We start from the raw sequence: 24,947 nt of genomic DNA, 5'->3' as shown, positions 1-24,947 counted from the left end.
AGAAAATATTAAGTTATTAAATTATTAGGTATCCTCATCCAACCCATCCTAGATGAACATTTGGAGTAGACAAAAGCTTAGGGATTATGTGTAAACCCACTTCTATTTCAGTATGACAGAGTTCACAGTAAAATAAGAAAAGTGGGCTTTTATATTCACAAAGAAAAATTCTGACGTAAACTCACTCTATTTTAGTGTACGGAATTTCTTTCAATTGCTCCTCAGAGAGGCCAGATGGATCCACAAGCTCCTTCCTAGAAAGGATTAGTCAAAGTAAAGAAATGTAACAGTAGCTACCAACTGCAAAACCGTTCTTATTTTTATTATATTAGGCTGAAAAGATTTACTGAAACAAGCTGTTGTCAGCCCTGAGGCTACCTTGACATCAAAATAGGAAACCTATTAAGAAATGTGTCTAACCACTTTGATTGCTTCAACTGCGTGTCACATCCTGTTCCACCTTACTCTCACCTCCCTGCAAACCTGATCTTGTTGCCTCACAATATGTGTGAACCTTGTGTATACCGAACATCGAATATGCTTTGGAATAGCTAACTGTCTTCCTAACTGATAGTTCTACAGCATATAAGGCCTCATCCTAAAAAGTGTCAGTATTACAAACAGGAATATTTTGGAAGCCACAGAGGAATAAATCTCTAGAATGCTGTATTCTTCTTTAATAATTCATCTACATAAAATGGTTGTCTGTATTCAGTGCATTCAGTGATCTCCAGTATGTTCTACACACAGCAGGTTATTAACATCTGTGTAATTTACTGTGGCACACAACTGCATCAGAACGTAATGCCTTATAGCCACAGTGCCAGGGGACGTGAATAACTACATTAGAGGCAAACGAAGCAGTCATGCAGACCCTACAAGGACTGTACTTACTGAATGTGTTTCCACAGTTCTTCCTTAGCTTGTACATCTGGGCTTCTCCTATAAATACCAACAAAGACAACAAAGGCAGAACTGTGAAAACCATCGTCTGACGCATTGCTGTTCAAGTAACAGACCCTGCACAGAAATCACGGTAAATGTAATCCAGCAGTGACTTCAATTTTAAGGTTTGTTATCTCATAACATGTATTAAACTTCACAGCTTTGTTTCAACTGAAAAGTCATTTCTTGAATGATAGGCTCTCAATCACAATTCCTGTTCCGCTAGCCTTCAGCAACAGTATGCATAAAATAGAAACAACAGTAGAACTTCCGAAGCCAAATCCATGTCCAGCTACTGCCACCCCTCATACAGCTGAGGACAATGTGTTTTGGCATAGCACTTTTGGAAAAGGCCCTCAGAAATGTCCTGTGGCCCACAGAGACCTTTCCAGGCAGGAGGAGGGACAGGCCACGCCAGGCTGACACACCAGTAATCCCTGGCCATTCCCAGTGAGCCCCAGTAAAGAGGACCTGTTGCTCAGCTGCCATCACAGTACAACCTCTCACTTTCCGGTCATTTCCAAGAAGAGTTTCTGCTCACTTCATTTACCTTTGTGATGTCCAGGACAAAAAACCAACAATGAACAAACCAAACAAGCAACTACACAAACTCACACACACAAATATTTTAGCAAGTATTTCATTCACAGGGAAAGTACTTAGCCGGAATTGCAATTTCCCTGTTGCAGACATAGACGTACTAAAGCAAGCCTGAATGGCATGCCTCACATTTCCCACTGAATTACAGAAGATACTGTCTCCAAACTGGATCCCCTTTATTTTTATTTTTCTTATCCCATTTTATTGCAAAGTTAGTGCGAAACCACTACTGTTGCTGAAGTTGCACCTAGAATTCACCAAAACCCATGCAGAGTAAGAGATTAAATAAGCATTTTACACAGTGGCAAGAACTACATTTGCATGGAGAGATCAGGTAACTCTTTTCGTTGGGATTATATAAACTCAATGTCCACAGCTAGACTGTTCCACACCATCTGAAACACAAGGTATGCAACTTTTAGATGGATTCAGCAGGCATAAATGCTCCCACTGAAGTCACAGTTTCTAAAGATTAAGTCTACACCATGAGATCATACAGCTTGCTTTTTTTCCTTAAACAAAAGGGCCTATCATATTCAAAGATGCTTTTGGAGTGACACAATCCAAATTTAAATGAAGATCAAGGAGGACAGCAGAGTTCTGTGCTTTAGCATCTGTTCAATGGCCTCTCCCTCACCCAGTGGCAGAGCTGTATCAGAAATAATTCCAAACTGGTCTCTAGCACTAACAATTTCGCTGTTTTCTTATTTCACTGTAACTGTGTTTGGCTCATTTCCAGACTTCAGCCTAGCAATAATGTTCTATATTGCAGTAAATGTTTTAGAGTAGTGTAAAGACAGATTATTTAGGGATGGTAATGTTTTGAGGTTTGTTGTTTTTTTTAAAAATCTTACAGGTGCAGAAATACTGGGAGAGATTAGTTTACTGCTTTATAAATACCAGAGATGGACAGAAGGGCAAGAAACAGCCACACATTTGTGATTCCCTAGTGGGACTAATATGAACTAATCCATAACCTTCTCAGATTCCGAGGTGGTGATGGCTTTCCAGGCAGCATGATGCAGCCGCCCCAGACGACTCCTGTCATTGACAGAGCGCTCTGCTGTCCGTTCCGACTGCTCAGGTCCTTGTGGCAGCAACAGCTATGGCCACAAGGAGCTTGCAGTCTGATTTTTATTGGCACTCAGAGCTGTTTCAGGCTTCATGTGTTTGTGTTTATTATAATGCATTTAATTTTCTCTGATCTTCACTTCTCCTATCTCTCCTTCTCCCTTCTTGCATTTACTTCTCCTTCTCTACTCCATACATCTGTCCATGCTGGTTTTAACTCCCTGATGCAGTAGCCTGGTATGCAGTAACACTTAATAGCCTTTTTCACCCCTCAGTTTTGAATTGATTTCTCCTTCCATGCAACCCCCTGCTCACAAAATAGCAGCTGCAAACCCTGCATTCACCCTGGGGCTGGGAAGATAGGCATCCTCTTCTGAGGCTGAATAATCAGGCAGCGGGGGAATGCAAAAGCTCCCTGAAAAACGCCAGCTTCTCCAGGGAGGCTTTGTAATGCTTACAAGCCCCAGTTTGCCCCAGGAAGCAAAGCCTCAAGGTCGCTCCCAAACCCAGGATCCCCACAAAGAAGGGTATTGTGCACACCACCCACCAATCTGATCTTCTCATGGCTTTTACTTATACATGGAAATAAAATGGTCCACGATGTGGCCTTAGGTTGTCAAACATCATGTGAAGCCTCACCTACAGGAAGAAATACTAATTGGTGGGACAGGGCGGAGAGAGAGCGGTTAAATAAGACGGCATCTTTGTTTCTCCATTTTCTAAGAACTGTGCCTCCTGCTTTCTGCGACCTCTCCAGGAGGTTTTTTCCAGGCATTTAATTCTGTCATCTCTGTCATCCTCCCCTCTTTCACCCCTCCAACTACACTAATAAGGAAGCCACTCTTGTAAAATACTGGTTTAGCAATATGGCATCCCATGAAAAAAAAAAATAAAATAAAAGGGCTAAACACAATTATTCCCCAGAGCAAACTGCTTTTATAAATTCCCATGTTGACGTTATTTATTTTCCATCTGTTTAAACAGTGTTACCATACTAGGATAACCTCACAGCATTTATTCTAGTTAACTCCCCCCCCAAAAATCCAGAAATATGATACAGATAAAGTATCTTAATAAAAGCATTTTCCTTCCAAAGGCCTGTTCCTGCTTCCTTTGAAGGCAAAATGAAGAAAAGCTTACAAAAAGAAAGGTATTGTTAAGGTGAAATGTAGGTATTGCATATACTGCATAGGAAATTCATGTTTGTATAGGTCTTAAGAGCCCACAACAAAGCAATCCTTCTATTAAATCTTTAAAGCCTTCTTTCACTTTGTTTTCATCTTTTTACTGTGAATTGGTTAAGAACTCACAGTTTTGACATGTAACGTATACTCATACTGTCCTACTGCAGTATCCGAATCAATACCTCCTGGACAATTTGTACGCTAATCAGATTCTCAGAGGAAACCTAAGGGGAATTCCCTGTAAGTGATGAGTCTCCTGGAGGTTTTTTGTTTATTTTTATTTCGTTTTCACAAGCTTGAACAACTCTACACATTAATAAGGTCTACATTATTTTTTGCGTCTGCATCTGCAGCCTTATTAATATTTCAGTTTGAGTCACAAATGGTAAATTTCAATAGCCATGGAATTTTAATGGCCATTCTTCTTAATTAAAAAAAGCCCTTTGGCTACACAGATGTTTTACATGAACTCTTGAAAATAAACCCTGTAGAACTAGAATGGGGAGCACTCTCTATTTGCTGATTCCTTTAGGAGAAAGAAAGGTCAAATCCTTGTCAAATATTTTTAAGCCTAAAACCAAGAAGCCACCACCAACGATTAATATCACTCATTATCAAACAAATGAAATGCACTGTGCCAAGCACAGTAACAAATATTTCAGCTATTACGTCACAGTTCCAAAGTGAACCTCTAGTTAAGCTGACTGCAACAAGGAACTTAATGTGGAAGACTTATCTGTCCTACTAAAATGAAGGTTTTGTATAAATTGTTAAATGTGCAAATTTAAATGACCGTATAACCAGATTTAAAAACAAACCCAACTATATATACCCTGCACCTTAGGGAACCACATGCTTCCCTTCCCTCTGACCGGCATCCAGTCATGTAAGCAAACAGCTGAGCCAAACTAAATTAAAGAAATACTCTTATAACCTATGGCACTTTAACAGTTAAAATGCTTTTACTAAAATGTTTTTAACGCACTTTGAAAGGAATTACCATTTTACTTTTTTAGTTCCTACTTGCTTATATTAAGGATCTCTGCCATACTTGGGAGGTTTTGGCTTATTTTTTTGTTTTCATTTTGTTTTTTTAAACTGAAGAGTTAGAGAAAAAGAAGGAATATATTCATCACTAACACAATAGGGAAAATAAATGAGAAGCCATGCAAAATCTTAAGGATTTCCTCACTTCTTTGCTTCACCTAGGACCTCTCCTTGTTCAGTAACACATTTATTTTTTTTGCTAAGAGTAGTATAAATAAAATATAACTCAGAATGTCACTGTGCTGGAGAATAAAAGACATTTCATAAGCTAAGTTAGCCACAAGAGGGAGCCCGTGCTGTCCAAGCAATGAAAATTACTTGGCCTATGGGAAAAAAGAAAAGTTGGCAATAAATTTAACCTAACCATTATTCACTGAGTACATTTCCTAGTATACAGCACTTTCTGTGTACAGTAAAAAAATGTAAATCAAACTTAATCAGTTATATTTTGTGGATTCCATACAAGCGAGCTTTAATAGTCTTGATTTTTAGTAATATATCACTGTATAATTACACCTAATAACATTTGACTTTTGTGCAGCTGAAAGTGAACAAGTCTGTACAAAGCCAGTTAAAGTAAAAATTCCAACATTTGGAATTTTAATGGCAAATTCTATTTTTCATAAAAGAACGAAAACTGTACACTATGAAACTGGAGACAGAAACGAGTTCTAGCAACAAGGGCAACTGAAAACACAATGCAAGTGGATTTTAATACTGGAAAATTCAGTGTGGATTACGGTTTCAGTCAGCATGAACGAAACAATCGTTTAAGGCACTACGCAGTTTCTGGTGATAAGTCTTAACATGAAAGGTAAACTTAAGAAAAGACATTAACGGGAAGTACCTCTGTAAGTGTGTTACAGAGGTCACACGTTACACCATCAGCATCAGGGCTGGCAACTCATCAGTGTCAGCCAGGCAGTGACGGTGGGGACACAGTTTCAAAGGCTGCTCTCTCTCTTGCCTTCTCTCCCAGTGCCTCATAGCTGCTCTCCTGCCACTCTTCAACCCCTCTTGCCCTGCCTTGCCCTGCCCTCCCTGCTGGGCACCCTGGTGGTGGCACTGCTCTGGACGGTTGCTGGGATGGCACATTAGGCTGGACACAAGCATGACACAAAACAGTGTGTCTATACACCCAAAACATGCCATTAGAAGAAAAATATAAATTAAAAGAAAACGGCATTTTCATTAGTTTGAGGAAATTAATTTTATAAGCCAACAACTTCACCATGTCAACACCAGCTGTCAGCAGGAATGGCACTGCCTGGCAGCACGGCTCCATCATGGAAATCCTGACACCAGGATGCAATAAATCACTGACAGCTGCTTGCCAATGGTAATTTGACATGGGGACATCAGTAGCTGGTCTCATCTGGAACAATACCACAGACGTTATATAATTAAACAAGTGTGCGTGGATTTCACAAAAAAAATGCCTGCATCTATCACACAAAATCTGAATGTTTTCACAGACTTGATGCTTAGAAGACGGGAATCGCTGCCCTCATTACAGAGCTAACACTCAATGAGCCACAAAACCATCCAGGACTCCATCCAAGGCGATGGAGGGAGTTCCTGACTAGCTCTGTTACAAAGCCCTTCTTGTGTTATTTGTGCCCTGAAATTCAAATCACTATACAAAGGGAGTTTGACCACAAAGACAAATCTGCTTATGTGAGAACATGACATGTGAAAGTCTCTGTTCCTCAGCAGCTGAGGGCCACCACCATGCTGGAGATACTCCTCCTGGTTTTTAACATGCTACAGCAGCCTTAATTTTCACGTCAAAGATGGCAAGGGTTACATACGATCGAGATCTGTGCCTGGATCGACGGTAGTTCGGATCTGCCTGATTTTTCTCCTTCTGTCGCCGTAGCACAGCTTCCCACTGGGGAGCTGAGTCAACCATGTCATTCTCTTGCCGTAATCTGCAAAAGAAGTAGCGTGAGTTCAGTCTGAGGTCTCTTATGCCCGATGCTCTGAGAAGCAATGGGGTATTTTCTCCCCACAAAAATCCAGGTCCTGAATGCAATACTTAACTTTTCACCTTGCTAAATTTTAGTTAATGTTCCCAAACTACACTAAAATGTAAGGACCTGTATCAAAGAAAACTCACTGGTTCATTATTCACAAACAGCGTAATCCAAAAATGAGATGACCCAGCCCTTCAAGGACAGGTCCACAACTTGAATTCATTGCCCCAGCCCAAGACAAACATCTAGAATTTGTTTTCTGTTTACATATTCCAGCCCACCTCATCTACAGCAAATGTAAGTACCACATCATGATACAAGGCTCCACTACTACAACTTTTCAAAATACTTTGTTGCGGCACGCACACCTTCCTAGGATCCAGGGAAAATCCCCCAGGGATGCCTCAGGGGAGTTCCCGCTCAGAGGAAGTGGTCCCTTCATCCTGACCTGCAACAAAGCCCAGGATGCATGCAGATTTCCATGGCTGACCCAGACATACCTAATCCCACCATAGCATCCCTTCTGCACTATCATCTGTGACTTCGGCCCCTGCCTCTGCTTGTGTGCTTCTAAACAACATGATATGCTTTTATTTTTTTTTATTTGGGGGTTTTTGTTTGGGTTTATTTTTTTTGTTGTTAAAATCCATGAATCCATTACTGGAATGTAGTACAGATTAACCCAAATGTCAAAATCCTCTCAATTCAGCACGTTTGTTATCAGGCTGAAGTAACTCTACGATGACACAACCCACCAGGCCAACCGGCGTGCCAGCGTTTGGCCACTCAAATTTCTACAGATGCTTCACAGTTTTGAGGCTGCAGATATGAGTGGTATGATGAAACTCTAAGGTGGAACAAATGGATCTACTTTGGTCACAGCAGTGAAATCAAAATTCAGCAGGGATTTAGAATAACCCTGGAAAATACCACTCCAAGGGGAGGTTCTCTGATAGGACGGTACGACTGGCATGCTGAGGAATCCAGAGGGGCTTAACAAAAAATGGGAAGACTGACACGTAAAGCAAACAAACAAACCAACAGAGATAAAGGGATTACACTGGAGATGTTGGCTGTCTAGGAAATGCAGAGCATGCTGTTGTTGCTCTTCACTATGTGTGTACCTTTCTCCTTGAGTCTCCAATCGTATCAGGCTAAACTGGCTATGCAGGCTGATGCTTTTCCTTTAATCAGTTCTTCTCTCACATGCGTAATGAATGCTGAGCTGGATCCCCAGCTACTGTAAACGGCCACCACTCTAACAAATGGCACCGAGCATCTGGAGAAGACGGCAACATCAGGTTCCGATTTGTAAGCAAGTCTTTTTAAACCTGTAATCTGGTGACAGGGATTAACATAAACTTCTGTCTAAGGATTTAGTAGAACTCACACAGCAACAAGTAATGAATTGTGATTTTCATCCTGAATAATCCAATTTGTGGAGACAGCAATCATCCCATATGGTATAAATACTATCAACTGCCTCGCGCATACGGCAGCCACTTGCACAAAAAGAGGATGGGTGGCTGCCAGGCCAGCGCTGCTGTCGTGGGTGGTGGGTGTGCCCGCTGGCCAGTACTTCGCTCCACCTCTCCCAAAAAAACAACTCCTAACAGGTCAAGTAGACAGCTGTGCTCTGAAGGAGGCATTCAGATGCTTGCCATAAAAAAAAAAAATAAAAGCTATTAATTCTTCTCAGGAAACCCAAGCAATGCAGCAGAGCACGAGGTCCGTACTCTGGCACAGAGCACATGAGACCCTGCACCTCGTGTTTGAAACCACACTTCCACAACGATGACGAATGACCTCTTTCATTAAGAGAGTAAACACACCATTTCTCCTCCAGTTTATTCTGCTAATGGAAACCCTTGGGCCCAACAGGGAATAAAACTGCAGTGACAACAGAAAAGTGTTCTTCTACATAAATGAAAGTCTTAAAAGTTTTAAAGGTAAAGAAGGACAATATAAAAGAAGAAAAGATTTCAAGACTTTGGAGAACATAATAGCTGTCAATAATATATGGTTTCCAACAAAAATTCAAACATTGTTCAGCATCACTTAAAGACCATTTTTTAAACAAAATATAGCAATAAAAAAGAAAGAAAAAATCCAAACTAAGTACTATCATCTCTAAGTAGCATTACAATGAGATGGTCACAGCAAAGAAATCCTGGTTAGTTGATGCTGGGGTAAGTGCATTAGGAGATACACCCCTGGTTAAACCACGCTGATCGCACCATGCAGAGGTTTTAAGTCTTCCTTAGGTTCCTTCTTAAAATGTGCTTCACTGACTCTTTTGACAAACAGCATACCTACAGGAGCCCCTGCTTTCCTATGGTGTCATCACAATCTTAGATGATATTTATATTTTGACACTAGTTGAACTCTACTGCACTTTAGACACTTGGGTTCCATCATTTCCAAGAGTGACTTAAGCACATAGATGCCATACAGGGCTACCTTTAGACCTCTCCCCCTACAGCTACAGAGGACTGATAATGAAGAACAATGCTACAGCACAGCACTGCTCTTTGATAGGAACACAGAGAAGGAAGCAACTCTTCTGCCAAATCTGGGACCACTGTAAGGTAAGATTTTATTTCCCTGAAGTTTTCTCCATTCTGTTATACTGCAATGTATTTCCCCTGTGTTACCTTTTACACAACCTGAAGAAAAAACCCTGAAACTAAAGCTTAGAGTCTGACAATTGGAATACTATAGCCTTTGCCTCTTGTAAAAGGCCACAGGAAATTTTCAATACTACTTATTAAAAGACCATAATGTCCTAACTGTAGTCAGGAAAAAGCAGAAGTATGAGTCAGGAATTGTGTAAAATTTCATACTTTTGAAATCAGCCTTGCTGGTATTGGTTCTGTTCCTGAATCCGTCCTCTAAATATGCTTGAGTTTTCATCACATGACCACACTGTAATCCCATTCTACTTCAGCATTTCTTTTCCCTCCTAAATAAATTCAGTTTTTATACTTTCACTTTTTTTATTTCAAAGAACTGATGTGAAAAAAAATCATTTAGGTTCCAGATTTTTTTTATCTTTCAGTCTTCTCTGTCCCCTAGAATGACTTTTGTTACATATCTCACTGAAAGATGTCTTATTTACCTTCTTATGTACTTACCCAATTTATTTATTTTCCATCCATGCCGTACTTTTTTCTTTCCTCCACACATTCCTACTCTCATTTGGTCACATCACATAGAGAGCCATCCTCTATCACTTATTCTTTCTTCCTTATAGGCCCTCCTACTAAACTCCATTATTATTTGCTTGTCATTGTTAATAGAAATATTGACCTTTTTTTTTATCTATTACTGCTGCGTGGCAAGCACAGTCCTGAGCAATGCATTCATTTATCTCCAGGTACTTCTTATTTCTACTCTGCCTCCTTTCTTCTACTTGTTGTAAATTACAACAAAATTCATCACCGTTACTCATCTCCTTAATTTGACCAAAATACTGAAAATCTAAATATATAAAGTAGCATGACAGCTATTAAAACAAGCTGCATAAGCACGCTCAGAGTACTGTTGTACCACAGCAGAACTCTACTAGATAGATATATGAAGCAATAAAGCATTCATTTTGCAGCTGCAAAGAAAGGTACTACGTTCACATTTAACAACATAGCACAATCTCTACATAAAATATGTTACTTAAAAGCAATGATCAAATCATAACAATTTTGGGGCAAAATCTTTAGCTTGCTGACAACACAGATAACAACAGGAACAAAAAAAAAACCAAAGAAGTTGAGAGAAATTTAACTCAAAACCAAAGTTTCTGTTTAAAGACACTTTTGACAAAAAAGCGTTGCCCTTGCACTCCAAGCCCATTACAACTTTCCTTTCAACAAGGGGACAAGTTGATTTATGTCTTATAGAAAAAGAATCCTTGTTACTGGCATGCAAAATAAATCCAGTTGAGATTAATAGCTATCACAGTGACAAATTGAGTATTGTTTGCAGGAAGACTTGATGGTAAAATGGAAAGTCATGACTATCATCACTCATCTGTTGACTTAGTGATTTTTTTTTCCCCATTTCAGGTGACATGATAGTAAGCTACATTTACGCAAAAAGATAAATTCTCTTAAAACAAACAACTCTGAAGAACTGATTCTTGAAATCTTATTCAAAATATTTGAGCAGATAGTTATCATTTAGGTGCAATGCACAACAATGACAGGCTTCTTAGGGATGTGAAGGCCGAAGGTAGCCTTAGCTGTAGTGACAAGAGACGGTGGAATTCAGGACCCTGAGAGGAGAGGGGAGGGCACAAAACAAGATCACAACCCAGGACTTAAGGAGAGAAGACTATGGCCTCTTCTAAGATCTCCTTGAAAAGTCCAGTGGGATATAGCCCTGGAGGGAAAAAGGGCCCAAGAATGCCGATTAATATTCAACAATCATCTCCTCTGAGCTCAAAAGAAGTCCATCACAGTGAGTAGGAAGACAAGCAAAAACACCAGGAGGCCTGCATCAGTGAACAAGGAGCTCCTGGCAGATCTCAAACACAAAATGGAAGCATGCAGAAGGTGGAAGCAGGGACGTGTAACATGGAGAAATACTGAGATATTATCCAAGCACACAGGGATGAGGTTAAGAAAGCCAAAGCCCAAATGGAATTGAATCTGGCCAGGGATGTCAAAGGAAACAAGAAGGGCTTCTATAAGCAGACAGGTGACAAAAGGAAGGACAGGGTCCACTGCTGAATGAGGCGGGGGACCTTGTGACACAAGACATGCCAAAGGCTGAGGTACTGAATGCCTGCTTCACCTCAGTCTTCACTAGCAAGACTGGCATTCAGGACTCCCAGGCCCCAGAGGCCAGGGGAAAAGGCTGGAGCAAGGAAGACGTACCCTTGGTGGAAGAGGATCAGGTCAGGGAAGACCTGCGCAAACTGGGCATACATAAGTCTAGGGGCCCTGACGTGATACACCCATGAGTGCTGAGTGAGCTGGCTGATGTCATTGCAAGGCCTCTCTCAATGACCATTGCAATTGTCAGAAGTGCCTAATACTGAAGGAAAGTAAATGTCACTCATGTCTTCAAGAAGGGCAAGAAGGAGCACCTGGTCAGCCTCACCTTGATATCCAGAAAGGTGACAGAGCTGCTAATCCTGGAAACCATTTCCAGGCACATGAAGGACAAGATCTTATCAATGCATAAGAAGCCCTGAATGGAGGGTCCAAACATAGCCAGGCTCTTTCCATTGGTGCCCAGTGACAGGACCAGAGGCAACAGGCACACACTGAAACACAGGAGGTTCCCTCTGAACATCCAGAAACACTTTTTCCCTGTGAGGGTGACCAAGCACTGTCACAGGTTGCCTAGGGAGGTGGTGGAGTCTCCATCCTTGGAGATAATTCAACAGTCATCTGGGAATGGTCCTGGGCAACTGGCTCTAGGTGACCCTGCTTGAGCAGGGCGGCTGGACCAGATGACCTCCAGAGGTCCCTTCCGACCTCAACCATTCAGTCATTCTGTGATTCTAATCTGATGGACCTTCTAAGTATAGTCAAGGAAAAGGCTATGCTCCAGTACACATTGTCAACTAGTTTAATACATTTTTATCTACACAATAAATTTTGACCACAGCATTAAAAAAAAAAAATACATGTCTTCTATGACTGAAATATGCTCTTCATAGGTTCTTCCTCCATTCCTATGAACATCTGCTTAGGATAAACCATTCACATGATGCAGTGAAACTTTAAAGACCTATTGAGATCAAGTAAAGAGTTTCTCCCTAACGTTTTTCCAGTGTTTTATCTTCAGAAGTTATCACCTGCATTTCTGTTTTTCTCTGATAATTTGTTTTCTCCTGATAAATTGTTCAGAGTGATCTCTTCTCATGTGAACTAGTTATTCTACTCTTCTATGATCAGAAGTAGATTCTTTTGGGTAATGTAAGTATTCAGTCATTTCATTCCAATAAAGCAATAGAACTTTGTGTCTGCTTGTGCCAGGGATCTGATTATCACACTAGGAAATAAATTAGCATTAATCTACGCAACAGGTAAAACTTGAGTAACAGCCGTTGCAAGCCTCACTGTATTGTCCCATTTAACCCTGTTAGGGCTGGCTCATTTCTGCTAACAGGAAAGCTATACAGTGCCTGTGCCCTTTCAGCTTATTATATTCCTGCTGTGGCTGCTAACAAAATGCAGAAATTCATTAGGACTGTTGGTTTTCCTGCACGTGATGACAAGTAACAAGTCTCAGACCTCCAGCTCATTAAGTGCTTTAACACTGATAATGACTTTTGATCTGGTCTGATTTCAAGTGATGAAGAGATGCTGCAAGATTAACATTTTTAATGTATCTTACATTTCTGAAAACATGAAAAACAAAAACAATCCACACATTGGATTTATTTTTTTCCTTTTTAATTTTAAGCACTTTTCCATGAGGCGAGAAAGGGTAGGTAAAGGCCCTTTTATTCTATAGAAAATGACAAGCAGTACTTAATCCTTCTTAAAATCTAATCTCTATATTGCAAGAAGCTCTTAAAAACATTCTTGTGGTCAGTCTCTTATTTCCTTCACTTGCCTGTGGAGGTCCCTGAACAAGAAGTTTCACAGGAGAAAAAAAACTGGCAACAGTGTTCTGAGAGAAAGGGATACCAAATACCATTTACCTACTGATCACTGAAACTATACTCAGCATTTCATTCAGACTTCAGAGCTCACCCAGAAAACAAATCTTCCATGCACACTAGGTTATTGTTAGCCGAGTATCTCACAAGACTGTGCTCTGATTTAAGTAAACTGCAAAGAAATCTCATGGCTCAACTATGCTTTATACCAGCCCATTTGAATGTCACAATGATTTTTTAGCATCTCTCTAACTGTTGTAAATCATACTTCAAATATTATTACACAGCATACTTCTGCAGCACTATCTAGCACGTAATTACTTCTAAGAGCTTCAAAATATCTGAAAATCCTTTATCCCTCATAATACTGTATGTGAGGCAGCAGGATACTATGGCAGCTTGTGCAGACAGCTTCTTAGAAAATTTGCTTTAAACAACTCCTCTTTTGTCCAGTGACAGTACTTTTATGCTCTGTTTATGCAATATGAAGAAATTCTATGTACTTTTTAAAAATACATTTTCATAAATAACTTTCAAATGCTGTTATCTCAAATGCAACATAAAGTTGCAGTTTTAAAGGAATTTTTTGATACAATAAATCAGTTGTTATGCCAACTTTTTCTTATCAGTGACAAGAAAAATAGAATGTAAAAAAATAAAACTTCCTAACATCACTCAATATAAACTGCTGTTGTCCTATTAAAAGCTGACATTGTACACATTTGGGGTTTAGGCCCACACTTAATATTTTAGAAAATAAAAATATTTATACAATAAAATGCATGCATTTAAAAACAATACCAAGTTTCAGATTCATTAAAATATTTTGAGTGTTCTCCTCAAAAGCTTATTTTCTGCTAAAATTCCACATGACATTTTTGAGGTACTGAAGCATATGCTCTGAATCTTGTCATCACCATTACTCACATTATTTGCATTAATATTACAGATCTTTTGTAAGTGTGCCCCGTACTTGATTTTGCAGTTCATTAATTAATTTTTCCAAAGCAACAGGAAGTTATGCGTTCATGGCATACACCTATAATGTATACTTGTTTTGGCAGTTATCTCTCTTCCTATTAAAAAAAGGACCTTAAGCTGCATCAGGAGGACTGTATACATATAAAACATGTTAGACTCCTTATTAAGTCTATCTCAGAAAAGTCCATTCTTGACTTGTTTGTGTTTCACGTCTCTATGTCTCTACATCTAAAATACATAACGGTCACCTGTTTCTCTTCTTCCGATGCTCTCTGTTGGAATTTTCTGATTCACTGCCACTGCTGGTGTTACAGCGAGACCGTGATCTGGAGAGGAGAAAAACAACATCTCAAGATGAATTTATCTCCTAACATCTTGTAAGAAGTACTGAAGTTCTCAACAAGGCATGTAAAACATTGCAAAGACATTACTAGGAAAATGAGAATTAAAAGACTCTAGAGGGCTTGTCTACACCTGAAAGTCATATTATCTGTTTCTCATTAACTGATCGGGAATAACTGCTTCAAAGGCAGTGCACCCAGAGTGCAGTGTCAGGCGAGTGCTATTTTCCTCTGGAATCATTGCACTGCATTCTTGTTTGTTTGTTTGATTGATTTTATCTCTCAGCATTCTTTGTGTATGTGCAACAGCGAAATATTTCTTTGAGCTATGAAATGTTTTGTCTTTAAACTGCATGTATTCTGGCACTTTTCTTACTTCATATTGTCGGACACCCAACAGACACGACACAGTAATTCTTGCTTTGCAGGCAAAACAAAATGCTCACCAGATCTGTCCTTTTCTCTTCATCTCAAATTTCATATGGCTTTGAATAAGTTCATATAATTTTTCAGGTGTCAGGCAGTAAGGAAGAAACACCACTAATGATGTGATTCTCCTGATCTTTATACCTACAGAAAGGCTGAAGGCTACAGATTGGCAGTGCCCTTCAGTTTGTGTATCAGCACAGTTCTGGGATGACTCAATGCACAGCTACAAAGATGGTGCATCATGTGAGGAAAAAGAAATAAAGCGGTTACTTTAGTATCACCTCTGATTGCGAAGCTTCAAGAGGTAAGGTGACATTTATGACTGATTATTTATTTCTGAAAAAGACTGGTGGGACACGCTGATGCTGAACTTCAAGAAGAAAATGGGCGTACGCTTACCTCTCAGTAGAGAGAAGTGCTTGGCCACTACTATCTGAGACCCTTAAATTCCTGATTTCCACTGATCAACATTTTGGAGCAGACAGACCAGCTGTCAGGGCTGTGATCCTAGAAACCACGACTCCATTACTGTACTGCTGGGCTAGGTCCTAAAAAACTGCACTCTCATCAAAACTTGGTTTGGGCCATTCTTTAGTGTAATGATGGTCTCTGAATAGCTCAAAAGAAAAACACGTTTTTCTGTGGCATTGACAGCCCAACAGATTCTTTGGGTAAGTTTACCAATACTAACATGAGCTGGCCTGGAAGGACTTAGGATATCCAGAGATAGAATCAGTGATGGTTTTGCTGCACTGGAAAACAGAATTTTTCCTCTGTGGTCTCTGGGCATGAAATAGGAGATACAAGGGGATGACTCCTGATGCTGCTGGCAGACACACATACCTTCTTTTGCCTGCTGGCTTTTTATTTGCTCTTTGATGAGCCACTTTCCTAACAGAACAGGTTTGTTACACTGTACCTCAAACAAACTGACAAGTGAAGGCAGTTCATTAGATGTAGGTAAGGGGAAGCATCTCATGACAAGGTTGGAGTCTATTGACAAGCACCTGCTCACAGCACATTCTAACAGTTTAGGGAGAAGAGCCCCAACAGGATGAGAGAAGACAAGAGACTTCCTAGGGAACACAGCAGCAGCATGGACCTCCCCTCTGTGTCATATGTATTTGCAACCTCATCTAGGTGTTCCTGCTCCGACAGGGGGATTGGACTAGATGATCTTTTGAGGTCCCTTCCAATCCCTAGCATACTGTGATACTGTGATATCTGGCCAGGGACAGACGCTACCCTCTGCCTCAGAAACTAGGACATGGTTATAAATGTCCTTCTGACACAGCTGACAGTCTCATGAACATGTCCATAATGCCAGTGAATTATGGCTGGTTTTATCAAATTGCTGTGTCATTAAATGCCTCAGAGTCTACGGAGCCTGGTCTCCCCCCTCGACTAAACTAGGAAACCATTAACTCAAATAGCTCCCATTCAAACAGAACTGCTGTAGAATAATAGCACAACCAAAGCCTGGGAAAATCAGTTCAACCCAGCTTGTCTGCAGGGAGTAGGCTTGAAAAAGTGAAATTTCCCCCAAGGAGAAGCAGAAACCTCTCCCCGTCCCCAAATTCCATGGCTCATAATTTAAAGCCATTGAGAGGCTCAGGATAGCCCGTTTCCCAGGTAAAAATACACATTTCTGCGTGAAGCTGGAAGTGGGGATAAGAAAAATGTATATTACTACAGAAAAATGTAACCCCGAAGGAAGAAGGAAGATTGAAAAAAGGTGTCCAAAAGATAATGGCTCAAGCACGTTCAGAGAGTTCAGAGCAATAAATGCCCTAGAACTGCATCAGACCTTATATGCCCAAAAGTATACCACTTTTTTCCCCAAAATATTATCAGATTTCCACTAATTCCACTAATCTCGAATCTCAACATTAAACATTACTAGGGCATCTAAGCAACACTCAGACTTCCAGGTCATTGGAGCGACTCTGTTCTTTTACGTTTTCTGAGCACTCTGACCTAAGCAATTTATCCCATAAGGTAACAAGGCAGCAAAAAATCACATTGTAGCAGGAGAAGTGCAAGATAAAACATCCTGTTTGCTCAAATTCAAGATAAGCCTTTCTCTAGCTTTTCAGGAACGGGAATCTGATCCATCTTTTGGATACTGCACATCAAACTACCGTGTGTTCCCTGTCAGGAATGCACTTGCGGGGAGACAGAAGGGCTGCTGAGCTGTCAGCTGACTGGCAGCTGCTCATGCTGGCTGTCAGAATATTATCTTTCACTGAATATTAAACATCAGCTTTTACTGAACTGAATAAAATACCAAAAATGGAAACAACAGTAGTTTCCTAAGTCAGGTGCAAGAACACATGAGATCATCCTGATCTCTGACAATTACAAAGCGCCTTTCATCCTTTTTGCTCATGTTTTCTTGGTCATGCAATATATTTGATATTTTGCAGGTGGTATATCTATATGGTCTGAACAAGGAGCAAGAAAGAAGGCATAGTCAGTTTGCCAAGAGACACAGAAGAAATACAGTCCAGGAGGGAGGCTTGGGGGTGGGGTGGGTTGCAGGATTTGGTATTTCAGAGAAACAGCTGACAGAAAAGGCTCGTATTCTGGTGCAGTCCTTTTCTGATTAAAATAAGGGGAGAGTAGCCAACTTTTGAGGAAGCAGAGAAGGTCTGTTCCAATATACAATAGCAAACCTGTACATTTGTAATGTAATACAGCAGGGACAACCTTTGGGAAGAGGTCCCTTCTGAGCACTGAGATGCCAACTAAATCCTCTGAGTTTTATGTGCTGGACATATACCACAGGACTATCACTGGCAGATTGTAATGGTAACATTCTTCCAATAAATTATTGGTTCTCTTATAATAGGTGCAAAGTACGTGTACTTTCCCTGACTTCCTGTGATTGTCCCCGAGATGTTTCAGTCTCTGCCAGAGCTCCTTTCCTGTGCTGCAGCAGTGAATCAGTTCCTGGGAGTGCCTCCTCGCCTTCGCAAGCTTTGAGAGGCTCTGACACCAAAATGCACTGCATGGTCTTTTTCCAGCAGCCAAGGCTGGAGCAGAGGAGCGAGGAGAAGCACAGTATAAAGTCATGGCAGGCAGATGTGGCACTAGAGAATTCCAGATGCAAAAATCTGTTAAAAGCTGAATTTGTTGAAGGGCACACCCAAAGCCACACCAGCATTTTATTTGGAAACATGACAACTAGTCAAGGCTGCTCAGAGAAGAAAAAGAAACTTAACAAAAAATTCAGCAAAAAAATGAGCAAGACAGTGAGAAGACCTTAAGAATTTGTGTATGTCTCTGCACCTACCTTTTGCAGGACAATTAATCTCAAATGATAGTACACTTGCTTTCAAAACATACTAACTAAAAGCAGAACAGAAGGCTGGAGAACTCAAAACAAAAAGTGCAGATGCAAAATCCAAAAGCTAAAACTTCTGGAATTGACTTTCAAGTTGCATACAAGCCTTTAGTAAACTTCTACAAACTGCTTCTCACATGCTGTAGTAACAATGTGCAAGACAGCGTGTAGGAGTCCGTGCTGTGATGAGGTTATGCTACAGATTGTTTTAGCTAAAGTAAGCTAGGAAAGAAAAAATTAAATGGGCAGAACACAACAAGCCTTTTAAACATTTAAAAAGATGGAGGAGAAGGAAGGAAGGGAGGGGATGCAGAGAACTAAAATATGATCAGTACCTTCACTATCATTTCATGGCTGCTATAGATAACATATTTACCTTCTCCTTTGCTTTAAATCTGAATCTTCGCCACTGTTTTGATTTTTCCTGTGACAGTAAGGAAGTTTTAATGAAAAACCGTGGTGTCACTTAACACAAATACATAAACACTTCCATCTTTTTTTTTTTTTTTAAATAAAACTTTACAAAGGTTTGAGTTGGTTTTTTTCAGTATGATTTAGGGCAATGAAAAAAGGGCATGTGCTTGTTTTAACTTTTCAGGACACCTCTACACTAAGTTGTAAAGGCATGATCCCATTCAAGCTCTCATTGCAAACCCTGATTGGCAAGGTTAAACATGGTATGCTGTCTTTTAGAGTTTCCTACTGTTTCCAACATAGCAAAGCCTGATGTTTTCCTCTTAATTCCAGTAAAGAGTGCATAAACAACATGGCTATTGTAATTAAACAGTTGAAAAAGGAAAGTGCATGAATAAAACCAAGATTCAGGAAGACATAATTAGGTTAGAATCTACCTACTATTGTCAGTCTTGACAGTCCCACATATGAGATAAGACTTTGAAAAATATTTTGTTGGTGTGGTAGCCCAAGAGAAAACTTGCTATTGGCATGACTACCTGTCCACCGAGTAGATCAGCCAAATGCAAAACCCAGACGATAAACACATTCCATATAAAAAAAATTTCCTACTGCATAGTGCACACACACTGTTCTTTTCTTGGTACAAGACAGTTTTGCACTGCACATCTCTATTCCTTTGTTTTTACAGAGCCCAACAAGTCCTTCTGACAACTAAGCTAGCAATGAATCAGAAAACCCATTCAGGAAACACATTGCTGTTAACACTTACAAGGGCTCTACCCAACAGGGAAAATCAACATAACCGTATTGACTTAGGAGAGCGCTACGCTCATTTACTTTATCTCAGGCATGAGGTCACTAAGCATACACCATGGGTGAGTTTCTTCACTCCCGTTCCAGACAGCTAATGGCAGATAAAAGGTGTGCAGCAGCTCAGAAACCTGACAAACATAAAAGTTCCACATCTAACTACATTTCCTCAGAGATGCAGCTGTGTCTTCAGAGATTCTTTTGCAAACCCTGGTGTTGAAAGCCAAACAGGTAATCACTTCAGAAGTGTCAGAAGGAGATGTAACTCCAAAGTGCTGGCTCGTAAGGTAGTCCTAGAAGACTGCGATGAATATGGCACAGTAGCTATGATTGTCTACGCTTCACAGCAGATCACAGCACCAGGGTACCTCAGTGATGAAAGCTGCTTCTCAGCAGGACAAATCGTCCTAGGTAACATCTAGTCTCTCTAAACTGTATCACTTCAGAACGGTCCCTGTAATTCGCATCTTAGACATACTCCAGGACATGCAGCACAGAATCTCCATCCCTTTAATTTTACTTCTTTAAATTACTCAATTCAGCACGTACACCTTAAAAACACATTAAGTATCTCACAATTGTATTTTTTCTGGCATCTTGTCTAATATAAAGTAATTCACACATGTGACTGTTGAAGACAGCTTTATGGCTCATTTGTTTAATCTTTGTTGCGCTTAAAGCAAAGCAACGTACTTAAAACAAAATACTGCTCTGTATTAGAAGCTCATCGTCACACAAGCAGCATCCATCAATCCTTTCCTTCACAAGGCAAGTATAGATGGAGCAACGGAAAGGATCTTGCACATGTCAATAATGCAATTTCTCATATTTTTAACATAATTTTCCTAGTACCCAGAACGGCACACAAGCAAAAATCCTGACCAAAGCTTCCTTTCCAAAAGCGCATCTGGTATTCTTGCTCTGTTTTTGGTTTTTTTTTGTCTAACAACTGGCCCCTAGAGTACCCCTTTTCCCAGGACCCAGCCATATCTCCAAGAGTCTTTACTGAACACAGAGCACGCACGACCTCATGCTTTCTACTGTGAGATGCTAACAGTAATTAACCCCAGGGCTCTTACCTCCTCCGGACTGGCTGTCCACACTCATTCTCGCTGCCACCTGATGGGTTCCGTCGCCGTGAGTAAGGAAATTTTGGTGATTTATTGCGGTCACTGGGAGAATTATACAGCCCACTATGGTTAAAAAGGAAGAGCAAACAGTTGGCTTTAAAACTTTCAGGAGAGGTAGGCCAGCAAACTGAGATTCAGCTTACAAAAATGAGAAGATATATACATATTCAACTATACATGCATGTGTGTGTGTGCGCTATGTAAATACAGATGGTACTGCTTTGCAGCAATAAATATTTTACAGCAAACCTTGAAAATGTAGGAGAGACCTCTTAGCATTGCCAAGCCAACAGCTCTAAGCTTACAAAATGTAAAACCAAGTATATACATATTCTTTCAGCGTTATAAAGTTTCTGTGCTTTAGTATGAGTTATCCAACCCACAGCTAGGCATTCAAATGCACATCTATTCTTTATGTGTTCCATGGATATAAGCATGAAGATAGAGTTTTTGTTGTGACAAACATCTTTATCACAGAGGTAATGCTTGGGACCATGAAACAATTTTAGCTCCAACTCTCTGCTGGTCATCCACACAACCCTCTGCCAATGGCATGGAAACGTTTCAAGCTTCAGGTTATGTACCTAAGCCTGGGTGGGACCCAATGGGTTGGGTTGTTCCCAAATTAGATGTAGACTATCAAATGCCTGTATGGATTATCCTGTGATACCTTCCTACAGGAGTGTAAGGACCTCTTTCAACAGTGTAACAGAGCCTGCAATGGAGTACACGTGACTCCAAGGTGGTCTCTGATGTTCTGCAACTTTTTGGAGGAAGGATGCTGCACTCAACCACATGTCTTTATATAACATTACTTAGCCCTTTTCACAACAACTATGTGTTAAATATGATATTCCCAGCAAATTCCACTTAAGGTATTTCTTTCTGCTTTCCTAAAACCCTCTGGCCTTCAAATCAGACACACTCTTCGTCACCTGCTTCTGCAGATTGCCGATTACAGCATTCCACTGCACAGCTGAAAAGTTGCCATGGTTCATCTAAATGACAATTATTATTAGAAGCTGTGAAAGTCTCTGTGCAGCATACAATCTGCTTCTGTGCCTAAAACTGCATAGTCCTTTAGAATAGATGGACTTGCAATGGACTTGCAAAAACTCAATCCCACCATTTTTTGGCTCCTGGGGGATCAAACTTCCTGCTATCCTGTGAGCAATTTTAACACTGGAGGCATAACATTACAAGGTGCCACCACTTCTTCTTTAAAAATCACAAATAAATGTCTATCCTAGCAAGAGAATATTTGCACACTGCCTTGTCCTTTCTCTGAAAATTCTTGATCTTTACAGAAGTAGCACACAGGGTAAATTGTCATTGCAGATCTGAATCATCTCATAAAAGCAGGGCCATACTGGATCAGACTTAATGTGCAGTCTAGTTCAGTGGCGTGTTTCCAACAGTGGTCATAAGGAACCACCTACAGGAATCACGAAGTCGAATACGTATGACAGCCCCCCAGTGCTCTCCCAGTCCCCCACTATTTCCAGCTAGCTTACTGAGCCACTGTCTTCAGAAGCCGTCGGGGGTTTCTCTTCCATGACTCACCCAGCTTCTCCCAGGAATCCACTAACTTCCCATACCTCTTGTAAAGGAGGACCACAGGTCTCCTAACTCAGGGCAAGTCACTACTCACTGTCTTTCTCAATGCTCTCACAGCTTCATCTGTGATCCCAAGTCCTTACAGTGGAAAAATACAATCCTGACCTCTTTCTTCTTTCTCTGTACTACTCATGACTTTCTAGACCACATCCCCTGAAATGATCTCTTTCCCAGACTGAAGAAAGAGTCCTGCCTGGCCTGTTCCATTGCTCCTTGTACAGATTTCCTGCACAGCCATTCACACCTTTGATTACCCTTGCTGCCCCTCTCAAAGCCTTTTCCTTTTCCTGAGATAAGGACGTCAGAACCGCACTCACAATTCATGGAGCAAATATGCGATCTACAAATGTGTGTAACAGCATAATGCTGTTCTCTTGCTTTCCTAATAATTGCCAATTGTTTTTCTGACTGCTACATAGCTGACGATTTCCTGTGGTTATCCATCATAACTCCACAGCACCTTATTTTACTCAGAAATCTAGGGTTATTTTTTTGACCCCATGTGCCTCTCTGTACACTTACTGACTCAACAACATCCACCATCTAGTGACTCATCACTCTTACTTTAGGGATCTTTCTGCCACTCTTCACAGACAACTTTCACTCTCACTATCCCAAACAATTCTGTCCCATCACCAAACCTTGTGTATCGTTCCTTTTCCAGATCTTTGACAAATATACTCAATAGCAGAAGTCTATGAACAGATCCCTGTGGAAAGCCACTGGTGACTCCCATCCACTAACCACTTCCCTAAATTTTAACTGATTACTTATCCATGACAGGAACTATTTTCTTATATGCAATACAGATTTACTGTGACCCTGTTAATACATTAATATATTACAGCAATATCCTTCAACCTATTGCCATGGCATGGTATTTACCATTGCACAATACCTCAGACATCATCCCTCGCCTTACCTCTGTGGGCCATTTTCCTCCCACGGTGCGCTTGTTTTACTTCTTTGGGTTTCTGGACTGTTTTCATTTTTCATCTTTTTAAAGCTAAACAGAAGTACAGATATATTTTTTTTTAAAACCCATACTGTACAGATCACATATTCTCTCTCCCTCACCTCTTAAAAGCTAATCTTAAAGGCATACAGTCGTGACAGAGACCCACCCTGGCATATACCTATTTGCCTGCTGTGTGAAAGAGGCAAACAGCTGCTACGTTGAAGAATCTCTCCTAGAGAGACTGGAAGGAAAAAAAATAATCTGAAAAATCAGTTCTACAAGCTCATAATTATGGCTGCACTGAGTCAGAAAAAGGTCAGTCTTGTCTCAGAATAAACAAGAACAGATGCTTAGGCAAAATGTCAAACAATAGGGCAAATATACAATATGCTCCCACAGTCTTTCACAATATGCAGTTAATAGACTATTGAACTAAAGGCTTTATCTGCTTTTTATTTTAGATAGCTCTTGATGTAACTTTCTTCCATGGATTTACTTAAACACCTCTTGAACATTTTTAAATTTTTGGCATAAATAGTGCCTAGCAGCAGCATGCTCCAGTATTTAACTATGTCACAAACAATTATTTTATTTTGTTTCAAAACTTCCACTTGGTTCAAAACTTCCATCCTGTGTTCCTCACTAGTTCTGCGCTTATAGAAAGAAAAAAAGCCCTATGAATGATGGTCCCCTAATCACAAACTCCACCCCATAATTTTTTTTAACTACTGTGTCATCTCTTTTTCAAGTGAAAGAATCACAGACTATTTAATCTCTGCCAGTATAGGAGTCACTACATACTTCTGATTATCTTTAACATATTTCTCTACCATTTTTCCAAGTCTACAGTACCTTCTTTAAGATAGGAGCAACAAGGGCAGGGGTAATAATTATTCAAAACATGACAGACCACAGGTTCGTAAAGTAACATATTCTTCTATTCCTTCCCCAGTAACTCCTTATGCGTCATCATCTCCAGAGCTTGCTTTCTACATGAACAGGCAGTTCACCTGATACAGAACTAGATAGCCACATTGATTTCCACTAAGCTCTTCAAGAAGTATTACTGACAGCAACACAGTACAAGCATTAATCCAACATATCTTTCCAAAGTGCAACTTCAGGAGCAAAAAAAAAAAAAAGGATTTACAGATGCTTAAAGAAAGGAGGACATAAGCCAGAGGAGTTCTTTGCCCAGAGTAGGAGTTGACAGACTCAGCTTTACGAAGGAATTGTGGCTACTTAACTCACTAATCCACTTTTAACCTCAGCTTTTGGCTACTACAGGTCACTGAGTTAATAATTTCATTCTCACATAGTGAACATAGTGAACAAAGCTACAGTATGTCAGCAGGAAAAGGAATTAAATTACACGTTATCAGGTAAATCATTTTCTTAATACTGCACCCATTAACCATTGACTCATACGTGCATACAATCTATTCCCAGGCTTAAAAATACGTGATTACAACAGACTAAGCA

General features: G+C 40.2%; 1 protein-coding gene across 1 annotated transcript in view; it reads right to left on the bottom strand.

Moving 5' to 3' along the window:
• Positions 1-24,947, bottom strand: part of EPB41L4A (erythrocyte membrane protein band 4.1 like 4A) — a gene marked incomplete at its 5' end in the record, with an annotated part of 139,382 nt that overhangs the window by 3,445 nt on the left and 110,990 nt on the right. Inside the window, 7 exons of the mRNA XM_082497205.1 lie at positions 186-254; positions 895-942; positions 6,659-6,778; positions 14,666-14,743; positions 18,910-18,957; positions 20,840-20,953; positions 23,430-23,513. Of these exons, the coding sequence (XP_082353331.1) occupies positions 186-254; positions 895-942; positions 6,659-6,778; positions 14,666-14,743; positions 18,910-18,957; positions 20,840-20,953; positions 23,430-23,513 (561 nt within the window). The remainder of the gene's footprint in view (positions 1-185; positions 255-894; positions 943-6,658; positions 6,779-14,665; positions 14,744-18,909; positions 18,958-20,839; positions 20,954-23,429; positions 23,514-24,947) is intronic.

The sequence above is a fragment of the Vanellus vanellus genome, assembly GCF_965231255.1.
Source record: "Vanellus vanellus genome assembly, chromosome: Z".
In the NCBI taxonomy this organism is placed as follows: domain Eukaryota; kingdom Metazoa; phylum Chordata; class Aves; order Charadriiformes; family Charadriidae; genus Vanellus; species Vanellus vanellus.
This window is presented reverse-complemented; position numbering and strand designations above follow the sequence as displayed.